Raw genomic sequence first — 16330 nt, forward strand, 5'->3', positions numbered from 1 at the left:
GGAGCTATCAACAAGATTCCAGAAAACCAATAGCACTGGGCCTCAAGGGAAGGGCTAGGGACTGTCCATTGACTTCTACTCACCTTTTCTACTCCTGGACAATCCTGCACCCCATTGTTCCCCTCACTTTTAGAGGCCACTTCCCAACTGGGGAGCAGATGCAGGATCAGGTCAGCATAGGTGCCAGCGGACAGAAATCAATGTCTCTGTAGGTGCTGGTCCATGCTGAGCTGGCTCTCTGGCTGGTCTGCAACCACGGCCAGGTGAAGAGCTGCCCAGGACGCCCATCAAGGAGCATGAGAACATTGCTGGAAATTGTGGCAATGAGCACAATGGCATCTCCTGAAACTCTTCTCAGGGAGGACATTCCACGAAGTGGAGGAAAACCTGGATGAGCTGTGGAGGGATGGTGTGAGATCCCCAAGAGAATTCCCAAATACATTCCCAAACTCACACCTTAGGAGAGGTGGAGGGCTTGGTTAACTGAACCCTTTTGTTTTGTTGAGTAGGGTATGAGAGTTTGGGGCCGGAGCTGCATTGCTTAACAGCCAAAGGAAAGGTAGCATACTTTTTCCAAAATCCTTTCTCCACAGAACCATCAGTCTCCCTCCAAAAATATGTGAAGAAAAAAATATATAAATATTGGCCTGTCTAGAGGCACCACAAGTCTTGGTGAAGCTGTGTGTCTGACAGAGCTCATACAAGGCAACCTTCAGAAGAGTAATACCCTCAAGTTTATATAATCATCAAAATTCTACCACTGGGGGAATTAGTGGGGGAAGCCTTTGCATCTACAGCCACTCTGCTTCAGAGATGGTGGGTGTGGTAGCCTGAGTCTCAGGAATGAAATTAAGGATTGCTTGTGGAAAAGAAGTTAGGCAACCTTGGGAAGGCTCGACACTCTTTCTGACTTTTGCGTTTTATCTAATTCACTTACTCATTTCACATTTATTAAGTATCTATTATGGGATAAATACTGTGTGGGGCACTAGGAACAGAAAGAGAAATGAGGGAAGGGGCAGAGGAGGCTGTGTCAGACACATGGATTGCTTATTCAAATCCACCTTCCTTTTTCTCCTTGGCAGAACCTTCATTTTGTTTGAGATGGCAATGTGTCCTATTAAATACTTGTTTTCAGAACCTCCTGCAATTACTGCTGGACATTAAAATGTAAACACAAGTCCAAAAGAGAAGGTTTCCAAGAAAACTTTCACTGTCCTGTTAAAAGGTGACAGATATGCCTGGCAACATCCCTTACCTCTTTTTTGTTTTTTGAGCTTGGAAATGATAGCTCAGACTGTAGCAGTTATTTTGCCACTATGATATTGTGAAATATATATTTGGTCTCTGTCCCAGATTCCTGGCATACAATTTCTAAAATCCTTGGAATCTCCAAAGTGACGTCTTTTTGTGTGCTAAAGAGTTGACAAATGACTGGCATCTCCAAGGTAGCTGCAGGATGGGGGATGATCACCAGAACAACCAAGGCAGCCAGTGGGTTGGAACTTTCAGCCCCACCCCCTAACCTCAGGGAGGGAAGAGGAGCTGAAGGGTAAGTTGATCATCAATGGCCCATGGTTTAATCAATCACTTCTACATAATGAAGCCTCCATAAAAACCCAAAAGACAGAGTTTGAAGAGCTTCCGGACAGCTGAGCACATGGAAGTTCCTGTAGGGTGGCATGCTCTCGGATGGCAGGGAAGTTCCATGCCCCTCCCACCACACCTTGCCCTGTGCATCTCTTCATCTGTATCCTTTGTAATAAACCTGTAAATGTTAAGTGAGTGTTCCTCTGAGTTCTGTGAGCCACTCTAGCAAATTAATTGAACCTGAGGAGGGGGTCATGGGAACCCCAATTTATAGCTGGTGGGTCAGAAGCACAGGTAAAACAACCTGGGACTTGCAATTGGCATTGGAAGTGAGGGGCAGTCTTGTGAGACTGAGCCCTTAACCTATGGGATCTGACGCTATCTCCAGGGAGACAGTGTCGGAACTGAATTGGAAGACACCCAGCTGGTATTCAATGCAGAACTGATAGCTTCTTGATGTGTTTGGGAACTCCCTCTTGCAACATACACACATTTGGTCATGGAAATTTTCTGTGTTGATTGTTGCGGAGTAACAGGAGAGGAAAAACAGTGTGTGTTTTTTCTACTTGGAGGCACCATAAAGAAAAAGGACAAAATAATTACAGAGATAATGGCTTAATATTGTCAGGACTGATGAACCAACTGCAACTGTCTACCTCAGGACTTGTTACATGAAAAATATTAATTCCTATTTGCTTAAGCTATTGCTAGTTTATCTTTCCTTAAGCCAAACATATTCCTAATTTAAATAGAGATAAATGTTTAATAGATAAGTGTTGTGGAGCTGAAGGGGCAAAGAGAACTAGGAAGGAAGAGTCTGCGAGGAAGGAAAGGATCAAGAGAGTTGTGCTTCTGCATCCAAGGGAGGAGAGGCTAGCAGAGAAGGGAGTGGCTAACTGTTGGGCATGCAGGAGCCATACCAAGTAAGATGAAGTAAGTCTTTAGCCATGAAGAGGTCCTAGTGATTTTGACAGAATGGTATCCAAGAATGGTGGTGGCTAAAGAGAGGCTGTGGCAGGATGAATAACTGAGAAAAGAAGGAAGGATGGTAATTTGTAAACTATGGCCACTGGATCCACCCTGTCACCTGTTTTTGTAAAAATGTTTCATTTGAACACAGTCATGCCCATGCATTTCACTACTTTTGATGGCTGCTTTCACAGCTACAATGGCAGAAATGAGTAGTTGTGACAGAGACTGTAACGCCAGAGCATAAACTATCTGGTCCTCTAAAGAAAACATTTCCCAACCCCTGGTGTAGACAATTTTTCTACACACTTGGCATGAAAAGGAACAAATAGCTAAATAGCTAGAAAGAGACATACATTGAAGGATTTTTGTTTTTAATTTTAAAGAGATGGGAAGCCCCTATGGGGAAGCTGCCAGGAGAAAGAAGTGAAGTGCTAGAGAGAAGGGTTGACTGATGGAGAACACAGAGAATCTCCCAGGCAGAGTAAGAGCATGAAGTGAGGGGGTCACTAGTCACATGGTGTTGCAGGATGATTTCTTCTCCTGGAAATGCTTATCATAAATTCACAGTTGGGTGTGTAACAGATCTTCAAGAAGGTTCAGAACTCACTCTGTAGACTGTAGAAAAACTGAGTCTGAAAAAAAAAGGGGATATTCTGCCAAATCATTTGGTTTCTGTGGGCCATGGTTTCACCATCAGTAAACTGAATTTTTATCTGGGGATTGGAGGGTGTAACCAATCAAGAATTGTAAAGCCGTCTGCAACTATGAAATGTCACTGAAATGCTTAATAGTAACAGAACTCTCCTGGCACCAGGATGCTATGAGAACTAAGAGGCAGATGCTTTCCTGGTGCTTGAAAGATGAAAAAGCTCAGTGTAGACACTGAGCCTTACTATGGACCATCATGACAAAAGGCAGGTAGCAGGCACAATGAACATGAATCATACAACTGCACAGAGACAGACAAACTGAAATTGTGTATTTAAGAAGAAAAAATGGTGAAATACATAAACATGGAAAAAGGTTGTTCACATTTCCCTCCAACCTCAGGGGGCTGCAGCAGGTATATGATCATTTAGGTTTCGGTTGTCAATCTTTCTTCCTGGATTTGCAGTATAGAATCACAAAAGACTAGATTATAGCTGGACGAGTCGTTCAATAACACTGATTTCAAATTACTTATTTTATACATGATGAACATGAGATCCAGAGAAGTTACATTACTTAGCCAAGGGTCCAGAGCTGGCATAAGACTTCTACTCCAGTGTGTTTTTCCCACTTCAAAATGCTTCCATATCCTTACTAGTATAATGTATCTCAGTGAGCTTCCCAGAGGGCTATATTTGCCCAAGGGGGCAGAGGGACCCTTCTTAGGGGCCTTCTCTGAATGTATTTATGCAGCTGTAGTCACCAGGTATACCAGATGGAGGCTGGGCTCTAAATGAGGTGTCTCCAAGGAGACAGGTCTCTAGGGTCAGTTCTCTAGAGAAGTAGGAATTATCAGCCCCTTGGGATCCTCCTGCTTCTCTGGTACAGGCACTTCTGGAAGCAGGCACACAGCAGGGGTGGCTTATCAAGCCTGCTCCTGTGTCAACATGCTCTTCAGTAACCTCTAGGGTGAGAAAGTGAGATAAGAGAGTTGCAGAGCAGTCCAAAACTTCTATCCTCCACTGCTTAGGAGACAAAAGTAGGTAAGAAAATAGCACGTTGAGTATTGCCCCATTTTGAATGAAAAAATTATACAAAAACCTGTTTTAAACTTTTTGGGGTTATGAGTCCCTTTGAGAATCTGAAAAAGCCTTTTCCCCCACCTCCCAAAAAAACATACCTGACATACATTTCAAGGAGTCCACGGACCACTTCCCATTCATGGACTTGTAAGGGATCCCAATGCCTACCCTCCACCAACACACATAACCAAAAATAGACCAACTGTGGTTATGTCTAGGTAGGAAAATCCTAGAAGACTTTTCTTTTAATTCTTTTTTTCTTTGTATTTTCAATACACCTTTTTGACTGTTGTGTTTAGCATAATCAGAAAAAAAGTGTTACATAAAAACCAAATCTTAAAACAAAAGGTACACACCCCAAAGGCTATCTTATCTTCCAAGCATCCCAGGCCTTTACAAGCCCAGACATGCCAAATTCAGGTGAAAGAAACGTTTTTACATTACTGATCCTAATACTTTTAGTATCTTATTTTTAAAATTTTTATTACTTATTTTTTAAGAGACAGGGGTTGAGGAGTTGTCTCATTATGTTGCCCAGGCTGTTCTTGAACTCCTGGCCTCAAGCAATCCTCCCACTTTGGCCTCTCAAGTAGCTGGGACTACAGGTGTGCACCACCACACCTAGCTTGTTTGTATATTAGATTTGGCATATTTGAACTTAGATCTGAGATATTTTAACTAAAGAACTCAAAGGAAAATTCCAAATCTATGTATCTGATTATTTTAGGTACCTTCACAAGTATTCTCCCAATTGAATATGTCTGAAGAAAATGTTCCATTAACTGTCTCAGTTAGTTAAAAATCTCTTTCTCTCATGCTTACCCCTTAATCCTTTTAGACCTCTGATGGCTATTTATCTAGCACTACAACTGCATTTCCCTAAGTGTCAGTCTAAGCTAAAAGGGAACCTAATAAAGTTGCATTGTCCAGGAGGCAGATTGGATCCCAAGAGATCCCCTGCAGACTCTATCCCTGAAACACAGCTATGGAAGGCAGCTCCAAATGAAGAAACTACAGTATAAGTAAAACTGGGATAAATGGGTAAAGTCTTCTCCTTAAAGAGCTCTAAGGACTGTATGGTACAAGACACAAGGAAGAATATGCCTCAGAAGTCACTTTATTCCAAAGCAACATAATAGTGTTCCACCCTAGACAAGGCATTCCTGTCCTCTCACCTTCCAATCCAGGTCCTCAGCAGACAGGAAAACACCAGGATCTGACTCTCACAAAAGAGCCCTGAGGCAGTTCTTTTTTTTTTGTGGGGGGCGGGGCGGGGGGGTGGGAGTGGGGACAGAGTCTTGCTCTGTCGCCCAGGCTGGAGTGCAGTTGTGCAATCTCAGTTCACTACAACCTCCGCCTCCCAGGTTCAAGCGATTCTTCTGCCTCAACCTCCCAAGTAGCTGGGACTACAGGTGTGCACCACCACGCCCGGCTAATTTTTGTATTTTTAGTTCGAGACCATATTGGCCAGGCTGGTCTCAAACTCCTGACCTCGTGATCTGCCTGCCTCAGCTTCCTGAAGTGCTGGGATTACAGGCATGAGCCACCATGCCGGCCTGGCAGTTCTACTAATACCTAAAGGGCTGACCTAAGCCCAAAAAGAATCAAGAGAAATGTCCTCCATCATATCTTTTCTCTTACTGTTATTCATAACAAACAAAACAACATCAATGAGGCCAGGATGGCATAGTCACAGAAGTACCAGGAACAGGTGTTGACAGGATCAGCCAATAAGAGTTTCATAGACACTGTTCTGGAATTTCCTTTTCCTATGATGGGCTGTGAGTGGAAATGGAGGTGGGGGCTGAGTGAGAAGAGTTGGGATGCTGCTGAGCTGAGGTCCTGGATCAACTCCCAGTTACTGAGCTGCCAGAAAAGCTGCTGCTGGCTCAGCCCAGGGAGGGGAGTCAGGCTGGCAGGACTGCTTGCCTGTTGAGGGCAAGACTCCCATGGTGTTGTCCTCTGTCAGAGGGGCAGCCTGGCAGAGCAGAAAGGACATATTCTTAGAGGCAGGCAACTGTAAGTTCAAATTCAGGCTCTGCCACTTGGTAGCTATGTGACTTAGAACAAATTTTTCTTTCTTTCTTTTTTTTTTTGTTTTTTAAACGAAACAAGGTCTTGCCCTGTTGCTCAGGCTAGAGTGTGGTGGTGTGATCATAGCTCACTGCAGCCTCAACCTCCTGGGGTCACAGGATCCTCCCACCCCAGCCTCCCCAATAGCTGGGAGTACAGGTGTGTGCTACCATACCTGGCTAATTAACATTATTGTTCTGTAGAGCTGGAGTATTGCCATGTTGTCCAGGCTTGTCTCAAACTCCTGGCCTCAAGCAATCCTCTGCCCTGGCCTTCCAAAACACTGGGATTACAAGCATGAGCCACTGTGCCGGCCAAATTCTTTAAACTCTTTCAGCCTCTGTTTCTTCATCTATAAAATGGAGATACCAATACCCACCTTGCAGGGTTATTATTCATTTAGTGTGGAATGACTTACGGGGTAAGTGTTAGCAGGTACTTATTAAATGGAAGGGCAATTTCTTGCCACTTGCCCCAGTCAAATCCATTTGTTACTCTACAGCCACCGTGGTCCTTTCAAAGTATAAATCTAACTTCATAGTTCCCTACTTAAAACATTTCAATGACTCCCCTTTGCTTCCAAGATAAAGAGCAAACTGCTGAAGACCTATGAAGCCCTGGATGTCCTGGTCCTTGCTGAGCTCTCTCTCCCTTGCTCTCCTGTGCTCCTTCTTTGTGATCTCAGAACAATGTAATCCTTCCCATCTTGAAGGCTTCATAGAGGTTGAAAGTCCTATCTTCCTAGATCCCATCTACCTGGTTAACAATTTCTTATTGCTTCTTTGGGAAAACTTTTCTCAACCTCTAGACTAGGGCAGTTCTCCAGACAATGCTCCCTTTCCCTCTCTTTCACAGTACTCAGGCCAGTTTGTAATTACATTCATAACAATCTATACTATGTCTTAGGCAGTAAGATCAAGAGGCAAAAACAGTGCCTTTTAAAAAATTACCATTTAATCTGGGAGACAGAGCAAGACTCTGTCTCAAAAAAAAAAAAAAAAAATTACCATTTATTCCCCAGGGCGCAACACCAAGCACAATGTCTGGCCCATTGTAGAAGCTTAAAACTTTTATTGAATAAATGAATTGAAGTTCAGAAGAAAGTTGGAAAGCATTAGCTTTTAATCTGCTTAGTAGTTATGTGCAACACTTAATCATGTTCTGGACAGCACGACACTTATTAACACATATCCTTTTTTTTCTTTAATTGATTTTTAGCTTTGTTGTATACAACTTTGAATGTCCACTGCTTCTGTAGGAGAGTGGGGCTCAGGGGAAACACTCCATGCTGGATAAGTGGCATAGAATGAAAGGAACTATTAAGTGGGCTGAACAGGAACATAGAAAAGGTAAACTCTACCTTGAAAGCAGCTGTGGTCTGAGTAAATATTCTTCCTCCCCTAATCTTTCCTTCTCATGGACATTTACATTGACCTCTCTTTGTTGGGAGGTAAAGACTTCACATGGCAACACTTACTTGTTCCCAGGAAGAAATCATATGACGTTCAGCAGGAGGCTTTTCTATGATGGTCACCTCTGTCACACCTGGGGAAGATTCTGGAGGAGAAAAAAGAGTCTGTAGAGTTGCAATTGGTCTGCTGTCATACATTTCTATGCTAGTTGTTGACTAACTGTTGATGACTGCTCTTAAGAACATCTAGTCCTTCTCATGAACACTTATTACCCCTGTAATGAAAGCAGAGAACTGGTTGGCCTCTGAAAGGCATGGTCCCATAACCTAGGACAATGTAGTCTATCTGATAGAAAGGATATCCACAGACTGTGCTCTATACTGTCATTGCTCAGTCATTAATCTTATTGAACAAAAAGCAGAGATTGTAGATTCCTAGTGATTTCACACTGAAATTCTCAGTGAGCTAAATCTATATACTCAGGATAAAGTGAAAAGAAATAAAGAATAGCAACCCATTAACTTTTATAAGACATAAAACTTGCTTATTAACTTTTCTTCTAAATAAAACTCATCTTGAACATAACCTTCTACTCTATGAGGTCTAGGATTTCAAAGCTGGGTTAACATAAAAAATAGATTCCATCCAAAAATATACTAAGAAAAAAGTAAGTCATATTTCTAAATCCTTGAAGCAGGAAAAGGTCTCCAAATAATCTGGTCTGCTTCTCTTTGTGGAGCTGTGTTCTATCATTCACTCTGAGGGAGAGCAGAAGCCACCTGGGAATACTACAGAGTTCAATACCTCCTCCAACATTCTCCACTTGTCTGTGGCCATGCAGACTCAAGATTCTGAAGTCCTTAATCCAAGACTTAAAATTTGTCATAAAAGCTGTTATGACTTGAATTCTGTCCCCACCCCCACAAAAAAAAGATATTGAAGTCCTAACCCCCAGTACCTCAGAATATGACCTTATTTGGAAATAGAGTTACTGCAGACATAATTAGTTTAGATGAGGTCATACTGAAGTAGAGCGACCCCAAGTCCAATGATTGGTGCCCTCATAAAAAGAACAACATGTAGCTAGGTATGGCAGTGCATACATGTAGTCCCCGCTACTTGGGAGACTGACACAGGAGGGTAGCTTGAGTTTTTAAAATCTCTAGGACTATGGCAGAAACTTCTAATCATTTTATGTGGTTCACTGATCCTATAATTAAGCCAGTGCCCTTTTTATGCATTATAAAATTTCCTCCAAGTTGCCAGAAACTCAAATCTTGGGATGCAGCAATAGCCCAATATAGGAACTAAGAATTCTAGACTCTACCTATTCTAGTCTTGCTTTATACATTTATTAGTTGTATGACCTTAGATGGGTCTTCACTTCCCTTTACTTTCAGTAAGTAAAAATAGACCTTAGGTTTGAAAGAGGACACATACAATTATTTACTGTTTATAACAGGCCCACATGGAAGGGTTATAGGTTCAGACAAAACTACTGTGATGCTACTGCAGATGGGGTCATGTCATACTTAAGCTTGGAATACTCTCATGGCAAGGTAATTGGCCAACATGTTGACTTTAATAACTTTCAGATAATAAGTTGCTTAGGAAGTATCCATTGTAGAGACTCCTATATCCGACATAGTACTTCAGAACTGGTGAGGAGGAGGTGTTGGGGATATGGAAGAGAAGGGCATGCAATAAATTCCATTTGTATAATGCTCTGTTTCAGGAAATGGGCATAAATTATCCCATTTAATCTTTCAGCAATCTTGTGAAGCAGGTATCCTTACCCTCGTTTTAAAGATAAGGAAACCGAGGTTCAAAGATGTTAAGTAATTCATAAAATGAAATCTCTGACCAAAGCTGTGGACACCAAACCTAATGCTATTTTTATCACGTTGTCTTAGTAGCCTATCATTTTGGTGAGATAACTAAAAACATTTTGCAGATGTTTATAAAGCAATATAAATTATACATTGTCCTTGGCCTATCAAGATGCCATATATGACAAGCAATATCTGAATAGGCATAGCCATTCTCCCTGTCCTGCCTTTGTGACTAATGACAAGCATTTGTCAGCCACCTGGCTGGAATAACCTGCATGGCAGAGTAAGAGAGATGAAATTCACATCTTTAGACTCAGCACAGTCCACTCTAAGTAACTGTGTGATATGCCGTGGATTAAAACTCTCTGTGGTAGCTTACTCCAAAGGTGGGTGCTATCAATTCCTTCCTTCCCTGCATGACCATAGCACTTCTCATTGAGAGGTGAGTCTATTTCTCCAACTTCTTGAGTTTGGAGTTGGCCTGTGAGTGCCTTGCCCTACAAAATATTGTGAAGAAATGGTGTACCAGTTTTGGACTTAAAATTTAAGAGAACTGGCAGTCTCCCTTTGCCTTTCTTTGATTCCTGAGCCATCACATACTAAATCCAAGCTACTATTTTGGAGAGAGAGGGCATACTGAGAAGTACTGAGCGGGGCAGACATTAGAGTGCAGAAGCCATTTGATGATTCCAGTCCCAGCTGCTATCTAACTGCGACCACTTGAGAGACCTCAAATGGGAACTACCCCAGCTGGTCCAGTCAATCCAGAGAACTGGGAGAGAGAGTTAATTGTTGTTTCAAGCAAACTATGTTTTGAGATGATTTGTTATCCAGTGATTGATAACTGGAATATATTTTCTAGTAAAAAATAGTCTCTCTGAGGTATTTAATGAGGACCTGCTATGTCCTAAGCTTTGGGAAATTAATGCCAGAGATTAGGAATTTAAGTAGGAGACACTGTTTCAAGAAACTTATTGCTTAGTTAGATAAATAAGACAAACATGAAACAAAAGTGAAAACTCGAGATAATATGTAATTATGTGTTAAACTAGGTGATATTGACTGTCAGGGCCACAGAAGTTGAAGGCAGAGGGAGGTTGACAAAGACTGAATAAGTGATAGAAAACATCAGAAACTGCATACAGCTGATCTGGGCCTTGAAGGATGATGTGGCAGTTACTGCAGACCGGCTCAATTAACACCTCCTCCTGTTCCCCACTGGTGTGCTTTCCTTTATTTTAGACTGGTTAGCTAAAGACCTCATTTCCTAGATTCCAGTGCAGTTAGACTCCCTCTGGTGACTGGGATGCCTGGATGGAAACATACTTTCATAAAGCCTGGAAGAAGGGAATCAGCAGATGAGGAAGAGAACAAATGCAGAGACCAGGTCTTCTCGCAAGCATAGTTTCACAGGTGTTTTGGTCTCAGAGGGTTGGAAGTTGTAGTGGTGGCAGCGACAGCAAAAGCAGTAACAATTTTTGATTCCGCAGCTATCCTTCTGGAAGGCTGAAATTCTGAGAGCTGTGACTGGTTGTTTGGCCAACGTGACCAGCATTCAATAAACCCCTGGAAGTTGAGGCTTAAACAGGCTTTCCGGGGAAGAAACACTGCAAATATATTGTTGAATTTCACCATTTAAGGAAGAAGTGTATTCTATGTGACCACTGACAAGAGGGAACACTTCAGAAGCCTGTGCATGGATTCCTCTAGATTCTAACTATGTCTTTTCCTCCTGCTAATCAATGTAATAAATTATACTTGGGACTAAAACTGTTTCTGAGTCCTGTGAGTCCTTGCAGCGGATCTGGTGGATCTAAAAGTGTGGGTGGTTGTGGGATCCCAGAAACATGCATCCATCTTTTTATATTTAACATTTGATTTAGTTTGATTTAGGTATGTTTTTGAAAACAGCAAATAACTGGGTTTTGGGAGTCAGGTTTAAATCTTTTTCTATTAATAGGTGACATAAACCTATATGTATACACTTAAGAGACAGGGTCTTGCTGTCACCCAGGCTGGAGTGCAGTGGTGTAATCATAGCTCACTTCAGCCTCGAACTTCTGGGCTCAAGTGATCCTCCCACCTTAGCCTCCCAAGTAGCTGGGACTACAGGTGCACACCACCACACTGGGCTAATTAAAAATTTTTTTTTGTAGAGACAGGGGTCTCACTATGTTGCCCAGGCTTGTCTTGAACTCCTGGCCTCAAGTGATCTTTCCACCTTGGCCTCCCAAAGCACTGTGATTACAGGCATGAGCTGCAGTGCCCAGCCACGACCATTTATATTTATTGTTATGACAGACATGTTTGGTCTAAACTCTATCATAATAGTCCATAATTACATGTGCTATATTACACTTGTTTTTCTTTTTGACGTGCATAGCGTTTGCTCTTTTCTTTCAAACATTTGGGGGAATGTTTTATATTGCTGAGTAATAAATTACCATGAATTAGCAGCTTTAAACAACATCCTATTATTAAGTCATGGTTCTGTAGCTCACAAGCCTGGCACGGCATGACTGGCTTCTCTACTTAAGCTGAAATCACTGGTCTTTCCTTACACCAGGTGTGCTGACAGGTATTTTAGCTGTTCTATTTTCATCTGGAGCTTGGGGTCATCTTGGAAACTCATTCCTGTTATTGACAGAATTCAATTCCTTTTGGTTGCAGGACTGAAGCTTCCATTTCCTTGCTTGCTGTCAGCTGGGGCCACTCTCAGCTTGCAGAGGCCACCTACATTCCTTGTTAAAAGGTCCCATGCATCTTCAAGTCAGCAACAGCATAACAAATTCTTTTCCTACCTCAAATCTCTTTGACCTCCCTGTTAACAGCTTGTTTTAAAGGGCTTATGCGATTAGATTGGGCCTACCTGGATAATCTTGCTTTTGCCATTTAATGTAACATTAATCGAGGTGTGGTATCTCATCATCTTCACAGTCCTGTGGATTAGAGGAGGAATTCTAATAGTACCTTGTTTAGAATTCCTTTTTTTAAAATAGCTTTACTGAGACATAATTCGCATAACATAATTCTTCCTTATAAAGTGATTTTTATATTCAGAGTTATGCATCCTTTCCCCCAAAAGAAACCCATACCTATTATATTAGCAGTCCCCTCTCCTACCAGCCTCTGGCAACCACTAATCTACTTTCAGTTTCTACAGACTGGTCTATTCTGGACATTTCATATAAATGGAATCATACATGTGGCTTTTGCAACTGGCTTCTCTCACTTTCATTTCAAGATCATCCATGTTGTAGGATCAGTACTTCATTCCTTTTTATGGATGAATTTTTTTTTGTTATATGGATATATCACATTTTATATATCACATTCATCAATTGATGGATGTTGGCTTGTTTTCACTTTTGACAATTATGAATAATGCAGCTATGAACATTTGTATGCAAGTGTTTTCATGTAAATATATTTTCATTTATCTTGGAGAAATGAAATCCAGAAAGGGAATCCAGAAATGGAATTGCTGGGCCATACGGTAACTCCAATCTTTTAAGGAAGTGCCAGACTAGTTTTCAAAGCTGCTGTACCATTTTACATTTTACATCCCCACCAGCAGTGTATGATACCTTCATATCCTCACCAACAATTGCTGTATCTGTCTTTTTGACTATAGCCATCCTAGTGGGTGTGAAGTGAAATCTCACTATGGTTTTAATTTGTATTTCCCTAATGGCTAATGGTGATAATCATCTTTATGTGTGCTCACTGGCCATTTGTGTATCTTTGGAGAAATGTCTACCCTGATCCTTTAAAACTGAATTACTTGTCTTTTATTGAGTTGTAAGAGTTCTTTGCAGATCTGTAAGTTCCTTTTCATATATATGATTTACAAATATCCTCTCCTATTTTTTGAATTGTTTTGTCACTTTCTTGACTGTATCCTTAAAAGCACAAATATTTTAAATTTTGATTAAGCCCAATTTATCTATTTTTCTTTTGTCGCTTATGCTTTTGTGATATGTAAGAATCCAGTGCCTAATTCAAGGTCACTTAAAAAAGGAACCTAAGGCCTGTTTTCTTCCAAGAGTCTTATGGTTTTGGCTCTTACATTTAGGTCTAAGATACTTTTGGAGTTAATTTTTGTATATAATTTGAGGTGGAGGTCCAATTTCATTATTTTACATGTGGAAATCCAGAACCATTTGTTGAAAAACTATTTTTTCCCATTGAGAAGTCTTAACATACTTGTCAAAAATCAATGAATCAGGCCGGGCGCGGTGGCTCACACCTGTAATCCCAGCACTTTGGGAGGCCGAGGCGGGCAGATCATGAGGTCAGGAGATCGAGACCATCCTGGCTAACATGGTGAAACCCCGTCTCTACTAAAAATACAAAAAATTAGCTGGGCGTGGTGGTGGGCGCCTGGAGTCCCAGCTGCTCGGGAGGATGAGGCAGGAGAATGGCTAGAACCTGGGAGGCGGAGCTTGCAGCGAGTGGAGATTGTGCCACTGCACTCCAGCCTGGGCGACAGAGCGAGACTCTGTCTCAAAAAAAAAAAAAAACAAAAAAGTCAATGAATCATAAATATGATGTTTATTTTTGGACTCTCAATCTTATTTCATTGATGTAGATTTCTATTTTTATGCCACTACCACTCTGAAGACAACTGTGGCTTTAAATTTTTAAAATTGTATTAAAACACACATAACATAAAACCATCATTTTAGTCAATTTTAAGTGTACAGTTAAGTGGCATAAAGTACATTCACACTGTTGTACAACCATCACCAGAACTTTTCCATCATCTCAAATATAGTATAGGGAAATGTGAGTAAGAGGAACTTTTTTCCCATTTCGGAAAGAAAAGTTTATCTTGGCTACTCTGGGTCTCTTGCATTTCTATATTTTAGGATTAAATCAGCTTCTTGATTTCTACAAAAGAGACAGTTGAGATTTTGATGGGAACTATAGATCTGAGATTTGTAGATCAATTTGGGGAGTAACAGATTTTAACAATATTAACTCTTCCAATCCATAAACATGGTATGTCTTCTCATTTATTTTGGTCTTCTTTAATTTCTTTCCATATTCTTATGTAATTTTCAGTACGTAAGTCATGGACATTTTGTGCTAATTTATTCCTATTTTATTCTTTTATTTTTTTGAGATAGGGTCTCACTCTTGTCGTCTGGGCTGGAGTGCTGTGGTGTGATCATAGGTCACTGTAGCCTCAAATTCCTGGGCTCAAGCAGTCCTCCTATCTCAGCCTCCTGAGTAGCGAGGACTAAGGCATGCACCACCACACATGGCTAATTTTAAAATATTTCATAAAGACTATGTTGCCCAGGCTGGTCTGCAACTCCTGGTCTCAAGCAATCCTCTCACCTTGGCCTCCCAGTGTTGGGATTACAGGTGCGAGCCACTGTGCCAGCTATATTTTATTCTTTTCGATACTATTGTAAATTGAACTGTTCTCTTAGTTTTATTTTTGGATTGTTCATTGCTGGTGTATAGGCTTTTGTGTGTGTGTGTGTGTGTGTGTATTCCTTAGGATTTTTTATATACAAGATCATGTCACCTGCAAACAGATAGTTTAACTTCTTCCTTTTCAATTGGATGTCTTTATTTCATTTTCTTGCCTAATTGCCCTAGCTAGAAACTCCAGTACAATGTTGAAGAGAAGTGATAAAAGTGGAATTCTTGCCATGCAGAAAAGAGTGAACATAGCAGGCCCGAGACAATAATCCTCAGAAAGGTCTGCCAATCGGGCTGCCAAAATCCTTTTGTTGTAATGAATCATAGCCATGAGTAGGACTGTCTCCTGAGTCCTGTAATCCTTGCGTCAAAGCATTGAATCTGGTGTGATCTTGGGCAACCCTAGTACAATTTTTGTTCCTGATTTTAAGGGGAAAGCTGCCAGTCTTTCACCATTATATATGATGTTAGATGTGGGTTTTTCATAGATGTCCTTTATCAGGTTGAGGAAATTCTATCTCTATCCTACCCTATTTCTAGTTTGTTGAGTTTTTTTTTTAATCAAGAAAGGATGTTAGATTTTGTCAAATGCTTTTTTTTATTAAGATGATTATGCAGTTTTTGTCTTATTCTATTAGTAAGTTGTATTGTATTGATTTTTTTTAAGTTTCTTTTTTTTTTAGTGACAGGGTCTTGCTATGTTGTCCAGCTGGGCTTGAACTGGGCTCCAATGACCCTCCCACCGCAGCCTCCTCAGTAGCTGGAACTAAAGACATGGGCCACCATGCCCAGCTATTAATTGATTTTCATATGTTAAAACCACTCATTCCTAAATCACACTTGGTCTTGGACTTCTATTAAAAGAGACACAAATTTAAAAAATCAACCAAACAAATACATAATTTCAAGTAGTGAAAGTGCTATAAGGATAAAAGAAAAAGCAGGGTAAGGAAAGAGAGAGCAAGAAAGACGGCGGTTATTCGAACTATATTCAGGGAAGGTTTCTCTGAAGTAATGACATTTGATCAAAGATCTGAATGACCTGAAAAAGCGAGACATTCAGAGAAAGATAATTCCAGGTGCAAGGACTAGCAAATTGCAAAAGCCCTGAAGCAGGAATCCGCTTAGTGTGTTTAAGGTACAGCTAGAAGGCCATGTGGGCAAAAGAGTGGAAACAAAGTCAGAAAGAGATGAGATCAGATCATACAGGGACTTGTGGGTCATGGTACAGACATTTGGATTTTATTATAATTGGGAAGGCACTGAAGCATGTTTTCAGCCTTCT

At 41.0% G+C, this 16330-nt stretch overlaps 1 protein-coding gene across 8 annotated transcripts in view; it reads right to left on the minus strand.

The window, feature by feature from the left end:
• The window catches only part of TPGS2 (tubulin polyglutamylase complex subunit 2), a 53768-nt gene that overhangs the window by 36059 nt on the left and 1379 nt on the right, over positions 1–16330 (minus strand). For 7 of the 8 annotated variants that reach the window (XR_010124170.1, XM_054461111.2, XM_063653608.1 and 4 more), the window contains exon 2: positions 7843–7922. Coding sequence is in view for 7 of the 8 variants with exons in the window: in XM_054461111.2 (XP_054317086.2) it covers positions 7843–7922 (80 nt within the window). In the remaining variant the exon portion in view is untranslated. Of the gene's footprint in view, positions 1–7842; positions 7923–12478; positions 12549–16330 lie in introns of all 8 variants that reach the window. The other variant, XM_063653607.1, reaches the window with a different exon arrangement.

Source organism: Pongo pygmaeus, chromosome 17 (genome assembly GCF_028885625.2).
Source record: "Pongo pygmaeus isolate AG05252 chromosome 17, NHGRI_mPonPyg2-v2.0_pri, whole genome shotgun sequence".
Classification (NCBI taxonomy): domain Eukaryota; kingdom Metazoa; phylum Chordata; class Mammalia; order Primates; family Hominidae; genus Pongo; species Pongo pygmaeus.